Source organism: Drosophila erecta, unplaced genomic scaffold, assembly GCF_003286155.1.
Source record: "Drosophila erecta strain 14021-0224.00,06,07 unplaced genomic scaffold, DereRS2 tig00000021-arrow-pilon, whole genome shotgun sequence".
Classification (NCBI taxonomy): domain Eukaryota; kingdom Metazoa; phylum Arthropoda; class Insecta; order Diptera; family Drosophilidae; genus Drosophila; species Drosophila erecta.
The window spans coordinates 9,698,121-9,715,604 of record NW_020825198.1 but is presented as its reverse complement, the minus strand read 5'-3'; the positions used below and the strand labels follow the sequence as shown (position 1 = coordinate 9,715,604).

General features: G+C 46.1%; 4 protein-coding genes across 4 annotated transcripts; 3 read left to right on the top strand and 1 right to left on the bottom strand.

Moving 5' to 3' along the window:
- The first annotated feature begins 1,950 nt into the window (after positions 1 to 1,950).
- On the top strand, positions 1,951 to 4,386 carry LOC6545770. The gene is made up of 5 exons (XM_001972146.3): positions 1,951 to 2,435; positions 2,505 to 2,657; positions 3,380 to 3,629; positions 3,688 to 3,872; positions 3,959 to 4,386. The coding sequence occupies exons 1-5, from the start codon at positions 2,334 to 2,336 to the stop codon at positions 4,025 to 4,027; spliced, it is 759 nt and encodes a 252-aa protein (XP_001972182.1). The 5' UTR covers positions 1,951 to 2,333; the 3' UTR covers positions 4,028 to 4,386.
- A 446-nt stretch (positions 4,387 to 4,832) lies between these two features.
- Positions 4,833 to 6,178, top strand: LOC6545769. The gene is made up of 3 exons (XM_001972145.3): positions 4,833 to 5,129; positions 5,601 to 5,938; positions 6,000 to 6,178. Exons 1-3 carry the CDS (start codon positions 5,055 to 5,057, stop codon positions 6,106 to 6,108), a joined length of 522 nt encoding a protein of 173 aa, XP_001972181.1. The 5' UTR covers positions 4,833 to 5,054; the 3' UTR covers positions 6,109 to 6,178.
- Positions 6,179 to 6,610: 432 nt separating this feature from the next.
- Positions 6,611 to 8,074, top strand: LOC6545768 (F-box only protein 28). The gene is made up of 3 exons (XM_001972144.3): positions 6,611 to 6,830; positions 6,902 to 7,029; positions 7,099 to 8,074. The coding sequence occupies exons 1-3, from the start codon at positions 6,747 to 6,749 to the stop codon at positions 7,829 to 7,831; spliced, it is 945 nt and encodes a 314-aa protein (XP_001972180.1). The 5' UTR covers positions 6,611 to 6,746; the 3' UTR covers positions 7,832 to 8,074.
- LOC6545767 (titin) lies at positions 7,964 to 17,471 on the bottom strand. Its single transcript, XM_026976652.1, has 4 exons — positions 16,856 to 17,471; positions 9,501 to 15,915; positions 9,280 to 9,438; positions 7,964 to 9,185 (listed from the first exon to the last, which is right to left on the bottom strand). Exons 1-4 carry the CDS (start codon positions 16,993 to 16,995, stop codon positions 8,874 to 8,876), a joined length of 7,026 nt encoding a protein of 2,341 aa, XP_026832453.1. The 5' UTR covers positions 16,996 to 17,471; the 3' UTR covers positions 7,964 to 8,873.
- Between the last annotated feature and the right edge of the window lie 13 nt (positions 17,472 to 17,484).

Here is a 17,484-nt window from a genome sequence, read left to right as displayed (position 1 = left end):
GGCACGATCGCATTGGATCGCAGATCGAGTAGATGTCAGATCGTGGTCGTGGTATTGGCCTGTCATCTTTCTGTGACAAGATGCGATTTGGAAAGGCCTGGGAATGACTGGTTCAGAAGAGCCAACTTTTATCCTTGACATCGAGCTTGGACCATTTGTGATGTGATTTGATGTGATGGGTTCGTTGCGAGCGAGCCCCTCCAGGAAGCTCGAATTTTGGCCAATTAGCGACCGTAACCATTTGGTTTTGGGCCAAACAATTGAAAAGCAGCATCGAACGATTAGACAAATATTTCTTATGAACATGCCCGAGGTCCAAGGCTGGTGATGATTTAAAATAATTAATCTCTGGTAGGGTCTCCCCAATGGCTGGATGTTGTGCTGCATCTTGATTGAGTCAAGGTCTGAATCTTACAATCTACTAAAATGCAGAAGCTGACTCGTTTTTTATTTTTTTGGATTGTGCCTTTTGCTGCTCTGTCTATTGTAGTTTGTAGTGTAACACATTTTTCGGCAGCAATTGTGCAATCGAAATGGCTATGGGCTTTTTTGTGTTCGGCATTTCAATCGGCTTACTATTCGTAGGCGTTCTTATCGTCATCTCATATCTTTGCTATGGAAGTACTTTCTCCCAGTTTTGCATTAAACATTTATGTTGGGTCTACTTTAACACGCCCGTGCCATATGAAATGTGGCACTTCAATGGCGTATGGCTTTGGCATATTAAATATCAAATGCGGAAGCGTGGGAATTTTGGATTTTTCAATTAGTTATGAATTGGAATAACTCGAGTTTAATCAAAACATATGTCTAATACCATCAGTTTTGTGCATCATTATTTTCTTGTCTTTGTCTTATCAAATTTTATGTTGAAAGGCTGATTAATGGATTTCATAAAATGTTCATTTCAATAAATCATGAACATATTTCGTATTTTATATTTGACGAGCTGTTGAGTTTTAAAAAATAGGCGAAAAAAGCAAATATTACTAAACAAAACTCGAAACAAGACGGTACCCGAAGTTTAATCTCCTACTTTTAAGGCACGTGCCCCAAAAAAAGTAGAATTAATTATAAATCCAATTATCCTCCAAGAAAGGCCTTTCAAGCATTCACAAAAAACCAATCCACTTTCACAATACCTTCAAGGCCCAATCGCCAATAAACCGCATTATTTACAACAGCGAACTCTTCTGACACGAAAAGAAAACATCAAAGCCCTCTCGAGACAAATAAGCAATTCAACAGCAAGTGGCTGCCAACAAAAATTACACAAATATTTAAAATAATAATGAAAACAATCAATAAATATGAAACGTTCAGAAAGTGTTGACTTGAGGGCGCAATCAACAACAACTGCCAATGGGCAAAAACAAAAGGTTCGGAGCGTCGAGGCAAGCCGAACCAATCCAATTCAGCCATTCACTTTCGAGGCAAGAAAAAGGTTGTAGTGCTACCATAAAAAATTGCCATGTCCAAGAAACCGGCGTAATTATGTATAACAAAGATGTACCAACGGGCAGCAAGGGATCTCTGCCAGACTTTCAAGTCAAGTAGCCGACCCATCATCCCACTACGAATTCGGATTTGGATTTAGTTTTTGATTTTGGGTTTTGGGTTTTGTGTTTTGGAAGGGGGCATAGAGATTAATAGAGGTAATTTGGCCAAAACAATTTTGCTGCCACTTCCAGTTAAAACCGCAAATAAGACTAACTATAGCAAGAAGTTGCTATTATCAAGTAGTGCCAAGTAAAAGCAATGGGAAATCATTCAGTGTTTTCGAGCCTACAAATAAATACGGCTGCTCGCCATGATAATGATAGTTGTGATCACGACGATGTTGTTGGTGATGATGGCGATGATGGCGATGATGACGATGATGAGCGCGTCGGCAGAAAACGTCGGCAGAGGGCACCCGCTAGTGGAGATCGGTCTTATGCATTTGCATTCATTATGTTTGGCACTGTCGACGCGACCACAACGTAACTCCAAGATCGGATCCGAGGATCGCGGTGCCTATAGATATAGCATAACCGTATAACCACTTACCATTACCAGATACCTTTGGCAACCGTCGTCGTCGTCACGTGAACGTGTCGCGATCGCTCATTCTGCTCGTCATTCATCTGTCGCCTCGTCTTGTGCAATTTGGCTGTCGAATGTGGAAGAATGTCTTGCATCTGGATTTGTGTACCGAGCTCTTAACGTTTGTCTGCCGCCGTCTGTGATCTAGTGATCTAGTGCCTTTCAATCGATCAGCTTGACCTTTTGAGTTCGCCGATCAGGAAATCGAATTGCAATCTATACAAAATAGCATACAAAATAGTTTGAAAATGTCTAGCCCATGTGTGATCCTGCTGATCGGTTTACTATATCTTTGCGTTGGTCCATTCACAATTGCCCAAGGCTCAGAATTGGCAGAGCGCAACCACAAGGTGTGTAGGCCGTAGCATCGCCACTTACAGTACGATCATAAATAATACTATCAAAAAACCAATTTCAAGAAACGCCAAATCTATCGGGAACAAGTATTGCCACATGCGGGTGGTAAGATACCCGACACCGCCTTTGAGACGGATCGATTGTTTCTGAATCGCCTGCAAAAGGAGGGCATCGCAGTGCCAGATGGTATAGTGCCCGAGCAGCGGAATCCTCAGGTAAATATCAGCGGGATGCCCTGGATTACAGTCCCTTTTTGGGCAGGGGATTAGGATGATGATCGCCCAATATGGCTGTTCAGGAAAATTTGTGTTTTTCGCAAAATACCCTTTGGCAGGTCCTTTTCAGAAGGGATCAGTTATCCTAATAGATTAGTTTAAACGAATATTCGATTGTTTTGCATATAATATATTAGGAGAATACAAATATATTTCGCTGTGCGGCCTAGATCACAAATAAATGTTTACGGAAATAGATAATTTTAATAATTATCAATTTCCATTGGGGTAATTAAAAAAATAAATATACATATAAAAAGTTAGCAAATTAAGCACAGATCAATTCATCATTTAGTAATGCTTATATATATATTTAGTGCGATCATTTATCAATTTTAAACTAACTGCTTAAACAACATAAGCCAAATTCAGTATGCATTTACGTTTTAGTAGTATGAACAAAAGCTTAAAACCATTATTTGAGTACAAAATTAATGCTTTATATTTTATAGCTATACTATTCGTAAGCTTACCGCTGCAGTAGGTAAAACATAAAAATAAAAACACTAACAAGGCGAACATGTTAAGATGCTATTAAGATTTACGTACTAAAAGTGTCAACTTGCTGAACGTTAAGAAACTCGTAACCCAAAGTTGGGCAACAACGGGCATTTAAAGGTTCAGAGCCTGACAGACACTAAAAACTCTACGATCCCATCCAGGTGTATCAGTACTACAGCAAACCCATGCGCACCGTCTTCCACATCGCCCTGAGCTCGGATGGGAGGTATACGCCGCGGGAGGGACGATACCACTACCGCCAGGTGCCCACCGTGGAGACCACGTACCTGTACCCGCAGGCGGTGGGACGTCAGCACGTGGTGGTGCCGCCAAAGCACGCCCTGCCTGTCTATCGGCAGCTCCAGCTGCACAATCCGCTGCTCAACCAGGTCAAGTTGCAGCCCAAGAAGAGTGAGTAGTCCGGAATGATTGAAAGTGCACCCAAAGGCTGAACTTCTTCCCAATTTAGTGCCCAATTTTCTGGAACTGGCGCCCACAGTTGGCAAGAGTCAGTCGCTTCCATTGGCCGGATCGGCCAAGGCGCAGTCTTATCAGAATGTGAATCTACTGCATGGTCACAGTCCGGTGCTGCCCGCTTTCAAGAAAACCTCCAGGGGCAGCAAGACCTATGTGGACAGCTATGGCACCACACATGTGAGTCTAGACCATCTAATCCCAGAGCGCTTTTACGTCATCATTTTTGGGTATGACTTTTTTTGTTTTTTCGTTTTTTTGTTTAGCTCTTCAGCGAGTTTGACGATCTGCTGAACAAACTGGACCTGCAGCAAACGGGACAAAAGAATTATTAGTTTTAAAGCTGTAAATGCCCGAAATGTGGTAGAATTCATGAATATGGCAACTATGAGATTTATCTCCAGCCAAGAGTTAAGTTTACGAGTGGTTCGCATCCATTATCTAACCATGTGCATATCATTTCAAAACTTTTGCCATACGCCCGCTCACCGTTTGGTGCATTTCCATTCCCATTCCCATGTTTGCGAACCATTCATGCCCAGCCCATGCACAGAGAAAAAATGTTGTCATAACCGCGGCAAAATTCAGTTTTAAAACAGTATTCCAAAAGATATATTCTTGACACGCCAACATAATAGATTCATTAAAACTTTAAATAAATACATTTTATTTCATAAAATTATATTATTAAATTATCATGTTTAAATAACTAAAATCCATCGTAACTTGATTATAAAGTTTATATAACTTTCTATAACTTTCAAAGTTACTTGTTGAAGCGTTAAACATATACTCTTCAAATTAATATGAGTACTAGATCATAATTTCTTTGCGTGTAGGCAGTTGCATCCACCCAGTTGCCAACCCGAATCCCATCCACATATTGTACCATCTAAGCCTGGCCAAGTGAAATGGGAATTCATCGCTTTTAGCTAGTTAAGCGTAAACAATTTGTATCTTGCAAAATAAACCCATGCCGTAAACCCGTGCCGTACATTGTTGTATGGTGCATTCCCACATGAGTGGTATATACATATATCATAATTATGTGGGCACCAGGGAGCACTAAGCTCCAAGCGTTTCGTTTACTTTGGCAATAATTGAAGCAGAGCTAAGTAATTTGCCGATTTCGGAATGAAAAAGCTTGGGTCGCCAGCTTCCAGCGCGAAAACCAAAACCGTTCCACAAATCGGATCGGTACCCTTGAAAGCTCCATGCTGAAGTGGCTGCCGCGGGGAAAACTGCAGTTTAGTATGGTTTTCAAACCCAACTCGAGCGGTCGTCTCTGCAACTTCAAAATCTCCAAGCTACCAGCTACAAAGTAGGCGGAAAAGATACATATACACTTTTATAATCGACATAATGATGCCAAAGCTGGGCTGTTTCTCCTTTTGGCTTATGCTCGTGATCGGAGCCGCGGTGGCCATCGAAGTTCAGGTGAGGATTGGGGATCGGAACTGGAGTGTAACATATAATTATGCTGGGGGACTCAATTAAGAGGAGCGTGTGCCACCCCAATTGACAAAGCTCTGGGTGTCTTAGCCACGTTCACTTTTGACCCAAAAATTGTAACATGCAATATGTGTACACTGATAGAAAGACGCTGCATTTCAAAGTGTTTGGCATCACATTTAAATTGCTGCAATATATTTCGAAGCATATTGCGGTTCTTAATTACTTTCACTATGAAAATATACTATTTAACAAGTATTTTATTTACTTTTTGACATAAGAAGAGTTTGATGTCTGAATGTTAACATGTAATATTTCTATCAGTGTACATGTACCTACGTATATGGTTGTAATGGGGCTGTGTCACGCGGGGATTTGGGGGTACTAAGAGCAAACCGGATTGGGGCACGAGCTGTGGCATGTCTTATGCAATGGAAACATTTGATATGCTTACAGAAATTCGGCTATCTATTCAATCCACCGCAACCGGAACACCCGCAGCATCACGAGGAGAAGCAAGACCTGAACAAGATACCCGGAGTTCCGGGCGTAGATTATCCGGTTTACCATGAGGTGCCGCACACCCACTTCAGTTGCCACAATGTGCCGGCCACTCCGGGAATGTATGCCAACGTGGAGACGGGCTGTCAGGCCTACCACGTGTGCCACGATGGACGCGAAGGTGACCAGGGCGCCAAGTTCCTCTGCACCAACGGCACCATCTTCAATCAGAAGGAATTCGCCTGCGATTGGTGGTACAATGTCAAGTGCGAGGAAGCCACCCACTTTTACCAGTAAGTTGTGCTATTGGGGTGTTATTCGTATTTTCATTACAAATATTTATATACTTTACAGTTTGAATGCCGATCCCGAGCACAATCCCTACTTTCCCAAAAAGAAGCCTGAGCTGGAACCCTATGCTAATGATATTCATGATGCTAGCAAATTTCTAATACAAGCTTAAATTTAGCTTTCTTCTCATTTTGTTGTTGTTGTTCCCCATCTTGTAAATAAAATACATTCTAAATAAGCATTCAACAGTTAAAAACTGAGATTCGAAAAATAAGCGGTCCTTAGGAATACGAATACGAAGCATACTTTTTGGCGGCACTATTACTTGTCGCAAATAAATATTATAAATATATTTATTATTATAATCTGCAATCCTTCTAAAAAGAAATTATTTTTCTTAAACATATTTATTCAAATATTTTCGATACAAAATAAAAAAAAACGTATAACAATTTGAAATTACAATGTTACAACTAATGTATTAAAAAATGTGTTAATTTTCTAATGAGGAATGTATAATAATTTAATAAATTTCGTTTAGAAGTTATAATAATTTTGTGACCATTTTATTCCATAAAATTATTCTATTCACTTATGTTTCTATATATCGAAAACATGAGTAAAATAATAGTCTAAATATACTAAATTTCTTTTGGTATATTTTTAGTCTCTTGTCTGTGGTATTTCGTGGTCACTCAAGGCCTTTTGGCCATTTTAAAGAGCTGACATCACTGCCTTATTAAAAACAATTGCAATATTCTCGAATAAAATCGCTCAACTCGAAACTAGTAATAAGTAGAAAAGTGAAATATGAATCTGTTAGACTTGCCACAAACACTAATTCTGGACATCCTGGAGCTGCTACCCTACGACGAGGTGGCAAAAAAACGGGAGGTGAGTTGATCTTTGACCTGACAGTTCCAGGAATCCCTGATCTCTGACTAAAACTTGACGTTTCCATTCAGGTGTGCACTCTATTTAATTATCTTGGCCAGCAAATATTGAACAAGGGTTTCAACAAGATTATTTTGGCCCATGCCAAGAACTTCAAGCGCATCAAATCCATGCTGCCACGACGGGAATCGGAACGCAGGTGAGTCCCTTATCGCATTCGCGTTGCATCGAGATGTTTCTGATGCCTTGGTTGTTTTGTCCCCGTCAGGAACCACATTCTATCCCGCCACTCGGACATACTTACCTCCATCGAAACACGCATATCGATGCTGACCATGACGTACTCCAAGTTTATCGACCTCAACATCTGCTGTTTTATACCTGGTCGCGTTTTGGACGAGATTAACAGCATTCTGCGCATTCTGAGCACCTCCACCAAACAGCTGAGACCTCATGAGGTGCTCCAGGAGCTGCGCGACATCTCCTCCATGGCCATTGAGCATTTCGACGAGAAGATTGCTGTGAATTTCAAAATGGAACACCGAAAACAATTGGCAGAATCCACGGCGGCCGGAACTCGACTTGTGGTTTGCAGTGCCTTAGGCGACATAAGCTTCAGTGGCGTCAGGCGAACCGGAATCAGTCGGCCCGTAGACCACGGACTCGTCCAGCAGGCCATCGTTCAGTTGGCCCCGATATCCGCCAGCAAATCACAGCCAGATTCCTCGCAAAAGGATCGCTTCTCTAAGCACCTATTCAAGCAATATCAGCTCCAAAGGTCACTTACGCAAAGGATTCGCAGCCTAGAAGTGTCGCGCAAGGTGCAGGATCGCCGATTGCAGGAAGCCCTCTCCAGCATCACTGAACTGACCACCCAGGTGTCCGAACTCAAGCGCCAAATGGAGGATGTGGTAGGCAACATGCCCAGTTGCGCCGTTAAACGTCAGGCTGTGACCAGTGCGGACTGCTTACCGCCGGCCCTAAAAAAATCCAAGGTGTAGCCAAGGATAAGGAATACTAAATAGCTTTTAAATTTAACTCCCCTCCAGACAGTGTCGCTATTTTAAACAAAACTCCCCTCCAGACAGTGTAGCTATTAATTGGAGTACGTAGCATTAATTAGGCAGTGCATCTTCGATATATCGCGTTAAGATTTATTGTTGCACTTGTTACTTAAATATTGTATTACTACTATATAAATACATTGAACATCTAGTGAAAAGTTCTCATTTACGCAATCATAATCGCCTGTCCTTGATGGATTTCGTCTATATCGTTTTTGGTTGAATGAACAGTATGGTTTGGGTTGTCCCGCCTCACAACTGCAGTCATCGATAGTAACTCTGGCTTTCGTTTAGTTCGTTAGTTGGCAGAGATCCATCCCGGGACGGTCCCTTGCTATTTTTAGTGCTTAAACTAGCGCTCTATGGGAGTGGAGGATATCTGGGGCTGTGTCGTTCTATGATGCTATGGTAATTACTCGTTATCTTAGCGTATAAAAGGTAGTAGAAATTGCAACACGTTAGCATGGTTTCTTTGAGGGTCTTTGACTTAATCCGAAAGCTAACTACGTACATACACTAGGCTCTCTATATACAATAACACAAATGGGGGTTAACATTTTCGGGGAGGGTAAATATTGCATAACAAAAAAATTAAATGGAAAACAAAATTCATTGCAAACTTCTTATCGACGTAATGTATAAACTAGTCAAAATTGAAAGCATTGCCACGTTGAAGTGTGAGCAGTCTCTATATCCGAACCTATGCTCTTATCTAACAGTTAGTAATAGTGTCAGTTAGTCAACTGGGAGATAAACGTTGCATTAATGTGTGTTTTGTGTGTCCACGGATTATCTCATAGACATTTCTATATTTCACCCAATTACCAATTAGCTGCTCACTAGCGATGGCGAATCACATAGGTATACACATTCTTTATATGTACATCTGCGCTGGGTTCCTAATCCAAATTCTTATCCGTATCTTTTATCTGTGCCTGAATCTTTCGTGCGCCGCCGATTAGTAACGACGCCGACGATGCTACTTTTTCTTTACGGCTGCCTTGTGGTTGATCTTCTCCTGCAGTTGCCGTATAAGCTGTTGTATATCATCCACGTTGTACGCATAGATTAGCTTGCACTGCTTGGCCTGAATGTTGCCGTTGTTTAGGTTTTTCAAGGCGTGTTGCAGGCAGTAGATGTTGCCATCCTCGGTGCGCACCATCGATATGTACAGGTTGGCGCGGCACAGGTCACATTCGCTCTCGATGGACTTATATGGCGGCTGTTGCTGCTTCTTGGCCTTTTGACTTTTCTCCGCCTGCACTTTTTCGGTGGATGTCACACCAGCAGCCTGAAAGATGCAAGGATTAAGTAATGAGTTTTAGGTTGCACAGCTGGCTTGTTTCCAAGAATTTATAGTGCAGTTTAGTTTAATCTCTACTCACCCTAAGCTGCTCTCGGGCAGCGGATTCCTTCTCGCAAACGTCATTTAGCATTGGCAACATTTGATGTAGGGCTTCGGAGTTGACCCGCTGGTCATAGCCCAAGGCAAACAGCAGCTGCTCCAACGAGAACATAGCTGGCTCACAGCTTTCATGGATGTCCTAAAAACCAGTAAATAAAAACTTAGTTTGAATGAATTGCATGAGCGGTTACTAAAACATACCCTGAAATCATCTTTGGCCAAATCCAACCAGGACATTGTGGCGAAGTAAACGCTCTCGGAGACCACATATCCTGTGGCCAGGCTTGAGGTATAGGCCCGTGGGAAGACCACAATAAACTCGCCTGGCTTCTGCTCGATGCGGCACAGTGACACTCCTCGATCCGTGAGCATGTGCGGTGGCACCATCACCGTATCACAGGGCAACCAGATTGTCTTGTTCTGGCAGTGCGTCGGAATCAGCGACGTTAGAGCCGCTCTAAAGTTCGCACTCTGATCATCGGGTATTCCATACCACAGCTTGGAGGCACCGGTGTGGAGGTACTCGATCCATGACAGGCCATGTGGATCCCTGTACCAGCAGCAGGCGGAGAAAAGCATGCCCACGTGAAGCGTGGGAACCGTAACGCCCATAACAGGACCCAAGGATCGCAACACAGAACCAGAATTATTGGTCAACACCTTCAGATTCCAAGGATGCCTGGCATAGTTAGAACCTTTTCCCTTGGGTCCTGGACTAGGAAAGCCATAGCCCCAGCCTGAGCTGTCAATGGAGCCCGAATGAACGCACACATGGCTGTCACGGACTGCCACATGTCGCCAGAACTCCGCTTCCACCTCATTGACCGTGGGATCAGTGCTTTTAAACCACAACGCCATCGTATTACGGGCAATCCTATAAAACTGGCTAAGAGGCATACTTCTCCCCTTAACGATGCATTCCATGGACACGCCATCTATCTCCTCCTCGGACTCTTCGTCTTCGTCACTGCTCAGATCGTCCTCCTCGTTGGACACGCTCTCCGTGTTTACAAAGCGATCCGCATTCCGACGAGCCCGTGCCTCCCGCTTGGCCCAGTCGGCCTCCACCTCGTCAAAGAGTTTTTGTCGCTCTGCCGGTGACAGGGTATCGTACGGCAACAGGTACTTGCAGTATATGTCGTCCAGCTTGGTCACCCGATCCTGAGCCAGCTTAGGTATGCACATTTCCTCCGCCACGCGTGCCCACTTCTTCTTTTCGATTACTTCCTTAAGACCTCCCAGCTCCTGGACCGTATGATATAATCGGGGCAAGTCGACCTCCATTCCACCGATCCAAGGCGGGTGATTCATAACGATGCTTTGGGTGGCCAGGTACTTCTTGATGGCACTCAGCTCCTTGGCACTTGGTCCCCAGCGGTGGAGCATTTTGTGCACATACTGATTGTAAGCAGTGAAGCGCATCTCATCAGAGATTCGGCATTCTGGCTTAAAGCTGGCCGGCGGAATGATTTTACAAATGCCAAACCTGGCCGCTATTGGTGTGATGCGCTCGATAAACTCAATGGGATCGGCGAACTCCTTTTCCGTTGGTCGAAAGATGGGCGCTTCCACCATTTGGGTGGGATCATCGTGTCGCGGAAATGCCGTATTGTTGGCCATCTTAATGGGTGTGTCATCCTTGTACTTTTTGGCCACGGCAGCTGCTGTGGAGCTTGTCTGAGCAGCCGTACGAGATTTAGCCGAGCCCGAAAATAGGGATGAGTTGGAGTTCACGCGCACCAAGCTGGAGGCACCAGGTCCTGCTGTTGCTCCCGCCGCTGCTGATGTGCTCGCCTTGGGCAAGCTCTTAAGGCTTGTAGTCGTTGAGGCTGCATCATTGCTCGCCGCATGGAGCAACGTCTTTACCAGCTCGTTGGTATTCAACGACTCTGGCAGCGGCTTTGAGTTGGTATCCATTTGAGCCTTGGTCACCAGAGTGGCCTGCATAACCACCTTCTGATTGGGGCCGTCGGGCCCCTCTCGTCCCAGCTTCACTGCAACGCCTTGAATGCCCCCATCACCGCTGCCACCCACTCCAGCTCCTTGCAGGGGAATATAAAAGGTTGCACCCTCTGCATCTGAATCGCCACTTGCTTCTACGGGTGGTGCTGGTGGAGCCGGAGCCTGCTGCTGTTGCTTTTTGGCTCCTCTGCCTGTAGCCGCCTTGGATGGTTTGCCTTCGATCTTGCAGTTCTCCGTAGGACTCAGCGTTAGTTGGACAGCCGTTGCTGCTGCTGCGGCTGCTGCTCTCTTTTTTGTTGGAGACCGTTCACTTAGCGCATTGGCCACGGGAGCTGGGGCAGGAACCGGACTGGGATCAGCCCGTCGCCGGTTGCCCGACTTATTGCCAGACTCATCCTCTTTGCCAAAGGCATAGACCGATTCCCGTTTGGTTCCTGCACCACTGGGAGGATTAGATGGTGGTTTCGTCTCCGCCTGTTGCTGCTGCGCCTTAGCGTTCTTTTGATTATAAACTGGAGTACGTTTCGGATTTGCAGGAGTCGGTGCTGCGGGCGGAGAAGCTAATGCAGTTGCTCCTCCGCCAGCATTGGCATTTCTCTTTCCCTTCTCCGGTTTTTGCTTAACAGCTGGCGGCGGAGTTGGGCTGCTCTTAGATGGAGTGAGAGATGCGGGAGTGGGCGTGGAAGAGATGGGTGTTGGTGGGGTTGCGGCAGTACTTCTTGGCTGAGGTGCAGTCTTAGATGCAGCGGCCTTTGACGAATCTTTGCCCTTGCGATCGTTGACTTTCTTGTCCACAGACTCATTGGTTGTGATTTTCTGTGTGAGATTCACAGGTGTTGAGGATTTGTCGTAATCCAAAACATCACAGTCCTTGCTATCCGCCTGCTCGTGGTGTTCCTTGCGATTGGGAGGAGTGACCAGCACAGGAGTGGCCTTCAGGGATGGTCCCTTGGCGGACCAGGCACTCTCACTCTTACCAAGATCGCCGCGCGTATTTTTCGACGATGAACTGAAGCTTGCACTGAGCTCTTTATCATCTCTCGTGGGCGGAGGAGTAGTCGATTGCTGAGGCCTTAAACTATCATCAAAATCGTCATCCAAATCGTCTTGGATTTCATCTGGATTGGATGAGCATTCAATGAGCCATTTCTGAATCTGTTCGTGCGTCATGTTAACCTTCGCCTTTCGCCGCTCTTTGCTAGACAACTGGTCGCCAAAGTAACCCTCCGTAGGCACCACTGGCCCCAGCACAGGCTTGTGGATAGATCCGCACTTTCCCAATGTGCATTTCGTGTTGTCTGGTCCAGAACTCTGGGCTAAGCTCACGCTGGCAATGCCGAAGATCTTGCCCGACTCTTCTTTGCTGGGCATCAGCGTGGCCTGCGCTAGTATACTCCCAATCTCGTCTTTTAGAGGATCCGAATTGGCCCCGGCTCCCCCTCCGGTTCCTGCACTATTACTGTGCGCCGGCGGTGGTGTGGACGTGGCTGTTACTGTGGCTGCAACTGGCGCTTGATGGGCTGCCGCTGCCGACGTGGAGGCCACTGGCATTGGTGCGGAATTTACTGTAGCAGCAATACTCATGCTAAGATTTAAGCTGGATGTCTGGATCACAACCTGGCTGACTGGTGGAGAAGGCGGCGGTGGTGCCAAGGGGCTTTTAGTGGCAGATGATGGTGTGCCCACGGTGGTAGCAGTGGTTCCCGATGTTGGTTGAAACTTCACCGGCGATGGGCTTGGAAAGCTGCTGGTCGATGATCTGGGCAGAGGGCTTCGCTCGTACTTAGGCGTTAGAAAGTTTGGATTAATTTTTGGACACTGATACGCCTCGATGGGCGGTGGATAGGTTGTCGGTGGCGTCTGGTACTTCATCGGGGATGAGCCCTGGGAGGGAGTTTTACTCCCAGACGGTGCTCCGCCTCCAAATTGGTGGGTGGGCGTAGGTGGTGGCCGCACATAACCGGAATGGTAGTGGGGCGATGCCTGCGGCAAATACGACGAGGTTTTCTGAAAAGTCACAGCCCCACTAGCACTTCCCGGCAGCGCATACGTGGCGGGAACGTTCAGAATCTTGGACGTAGGCACCGGCGGCTTTTTCTCCATCGTTTTGAGTGGCGAATAACTTGCTTGAATGCTTGAAAACATCGGCATGGAACCCAAAGATGATGTAGCTTTTGCCGTCAATGGAAGCATAGTCAGCTGGGTGGTGCTAGTTGAAGACGGTAGTAAACTGGGCACTGCCAGCGAGGGAGCGACCGAAACTGCAGGCGTGGGCACAGAGATGGGTGATGGAACCGGCACCAATTTGGGCGGTGGGCTGGCCATCTTTGGGGGCAATACTTCCTTCTCTTTCGCCGCAACCACTGGCACCTTGATGGCCAGCGGTTCGTCATCCGAGTCGCTGAAACTCTTCTCTAGCTTTCGCTTGGTTTCGTTTAGCTCCTCGTTGATGAGAAAGTCTTCCTCCTCGTCGGAGTCGACTTTCGAATGTTCGGACTTGGCTTTGGGCTTGGCCTGTTGCTCAGACATCTTGGCCAGCGAGCCCTTCTTTACCAGCATGCCCTCGATTGGCGGTTTGTGAGCTGGACCGGCATTTGCCTTGCCCTGCTTAGGTGGGCGGCCACGTCGGGCTGGGGGCGGTGGCTTTTCCTCCTCGGCTTCTGGGGGAGAGGGGGACGCATTACGGGTGACTTCTGCCGGAACAGTAACTGGCGAATCCTTAGGTCGGGGCGACGGCTTACGGGTTGATTTGCCTGCCGAAAGCACCGTCGAGGCCTCCGGCACGTTTAACTTTCCCGCCGCATTACGCTTGATCTCGTTCTCCATCTTTTCCATTTCTTTCACGTTGGGTATGTCTGGAAAGCTGCTCATTGATAGATCGTCTTCCTCGTCATCGGCCAGCTGCAGTTTGTGGCCAATGATGCCCATGTAAATGGCTGCAGCTTCCTTGGTTTTGCGGGAGGGCCGCTGCGATCTCTGAGGCTCTAGCTCTGCGGAATCCTCCGAAGCCTTGCTTTTCGCACACTTTCGAGATCCTCGGGCATTGGTGGCGACTTTTTTCGAGGACGGTGGTGCCAACTCTTCCTCATCCGCAGGAGCGTCTTCGGCTTTCTTTTTACCAGCTTTACCCCTTTTCCCACCACTAGGTGGCTCCTCCACTTTGCTCTCTGGCACAGGCTCCTTTTCCTTCTCCTTTTTGTCCTTGGCTTTATCTCTCTCATTCTCTTCTTCCTTTTCTCTTTGCTTTTCCTTCTCAATTTCCCTTTCCTTTTCTAATTTTTTAGCTGCTGCCTTGCGATTCCTGGCTGGCGGAGCAATTGTAGCAGCTCCACCTTTCTTGGGGCTTGCCCCTTTGCCGCCCTTTTTCAGCTTGATGGATTTGGCTAGGGGCTGCTCATCATCTGAACTAAAATCAAAGACATTCAGACTTTTCTTTCCCTTCGCCCCCACACCATGCTGACTCTCTCCATTCTCCAGCTGCTGCTTTGCTTCTTTGGCGTAAATACTGGAATTCGTTTTCTCCTTGGTTTCCTTTATTTGCTTAGTAGGCTCTGGATCCTTTTCTGTTTTGCTTGGCAGCGGTTCAGACTGCCTTTTGGGCTCATCTTTTGGGGAATCATGGGTTGCAGGTTCCTCCTGGTGCGGCGGAACCTTAACAGGCTCAAAAAAAGCCCTCTGTCTTGTCATTCGTCCGGAGGACTCGGGTGAGGGTATAAAAATGGGTGACTCCCGTTGCCTTACACGCTTAACGGGCGCCTTATCTTTCAGAACTGCTTGGGCTTCCGCCGCGGGTTCTACAGCTTTTTTGGCTGCCGAGGGTCGTCCCCTTTTGGTGGGTTCTGCTTTTACAGGACTGTCTGCCTTTACATCCTCCCCATTGCGCGAGGTGGCATCGTGAGCAGAGAAGAACTCATCTTCATCGTCATCTGCCTCTTGTTCCTCGAGATCCTCTGAATGGTCATCATCTATGATGGGTTTACTTTCCTTGGTACTGGCACGATTGGAGCGGCGCTTGTTGTCGTTGGATAATGCTGGGTGTGCAGCCTTATCGGGGGAAATGCCTACTCCTCTGCCTCTTGCTCCTCGTCGATTACCATCGGTGACAACCTCCGCTCGTTTACGCACCGCTCCTGGCAGTACAGGAGTAGGATTTCGCGAGGGAATCTTAGGCGCATCGGCTGCAATGAGATTGTTTTTATCACTAGCTGCTTTTTCAGCTGTTGAGGGTTTCGCAGTAGAAACGGATAAAGGGGCTACATCTTCCACCTTCTTGGCCGCTCCTTTGGCCGGGCGACCGCGCTTCTTTTTATTGCCAGCCAAGCTCGCTCGACTGTTGTTGGGCTTTCTTCCATTGTTATTATTGTTGGCTCCCGTCGTCGAGGCTTCCGAATCCTTGGACTTGCCCTGGTTGAGAAAATCCAAGTGGGCGGGCAGCGCGCGAGTTCCACGAAAGCATAGAAAGGTGAGAAAGTCCTGCGGTTTTGGGCACTTGTTGGGCAGGATCTCGATAGGTGGCTGAGAGCTATCCGCTCCGGAGGTGCTGGGCCCCGATCCGGATCCAGCTGCCGCTGCTGCTGTACTGTAGGCGATGCTGGAGGAGCTGCTGGGAGCACTCTGTCCCTGGGCAAACTTGCGCTGTGCCTGCACCTTCGTTCTGCAAATGGAAGGTAGCATTAAAGCAGTGTGAGAGATATTTAATTGGGAACAAGGCAACATGATACAAATTGGGAAATTCAATATTAATTTGGGATCATAATCAAGGCAACAGCACAAACAGGGGACACTCGTTAAAAAGCCGATTTCGGTATTAACCAGGGAACCATTAATAATAAACAAATAATCGAATACATATTATAAAACTCTAGAATATTACAAAACTTAATGTTATTAAGATTTTTGTGTTTATTATTCATTGGCTATCAATTTATGTATCTTTAGTATACAGTTCTTGAACAAATAAATGAAAGAATATAGGAATAACAATGAGGTCATTATTTGGTATTGGTAAACAATTTTGAAACTATGCATAGGAGACAGAAAATAGATTTTACGTAAATGAGTTGGTTAAAATGAAAAAAAACCCAAACTAATATAAAAATAAATCTCTATTTATAAAATATTAAAAAACTATAAAACCAATTTTGTAGAAACAATAATACACTTTTATATTCATTGGCTATGTATTCGGTGATGTACCCACGACGTAGTAAAGCAATCTACGTAGGTAAGTACTGCCTAATTATCAGAGTCAAATATTCAGCTTAGTGACTAACCACTGTATATCCACCTGCTGGGAGGGGGAGATCTCCCCCAGCGCCGCCCCCCTTTACGCCGGATGCGAAACACCCCTTTGTCGAGGAGAACAACAACGCCACGACGCTGGCGTATACAACCACTGACCCCCCTGCACTCCCCACTCCCCCTATCCACAACCCCTATCCGTTTCCATTCCAATCAAGCAGCCAACCAACGCTGCGACGTCATCTCCATCTAGTGCCACATACGTATATAACGTGCAGTAATGGATAAGCCCTCCAAACATTACCCGTATCGTCAGGCATACATATGTGGACATCGCGTACTCGCGGACTCACCTCTTGGGCATTTCGGGCGAAGACTCAATGGCCGCCACCGCCGATGGAGGTGCCAGCGAGGAGGCAGTGGGCTGGCCGGGCGGAGGCGGTGGGGGCGTCTCCTTGCGGCGACGCTTGTTGTTGTCTTTGGAGACAACCATTTTGTTGCGAACTTTTCGCGCCTCTTTTTCTCTCGCCTCTTCTTTTGCTCGCGCGCCTTCGTCCGTTGAATTAATTATTATTATCCGTATTATTTATTATCGCACATACAATTCACCGCCGAACACTTCTTTATTATGTATAGATTTGCATATATATATATGCACATATGTACGTATATATATGTATATATCTACAACGAATAGCGTTTTTGTTGCTGCCTCTGCTGCAGCACGCAATTTTCGTATTTTCTCTTCATCTTAACGGCGATTCAGCGGTGGTTTTAGCCCTCGAAATAAACACTAAAATGCGGATTATTGTCTCTATATTGTTTAGTGCACTCTGCGTTTACATTTCACACACGACAAGTGCTGCAAATTTCATTTTCTTTCGCGAGATTTGCTTGCACATATTTTTTTCGTCTTCTGCTTCTTCTTACACCGCTTTTGCTTTGTGTCATGGCGGATAGTCGAGTTGCCAGACCATTTTTC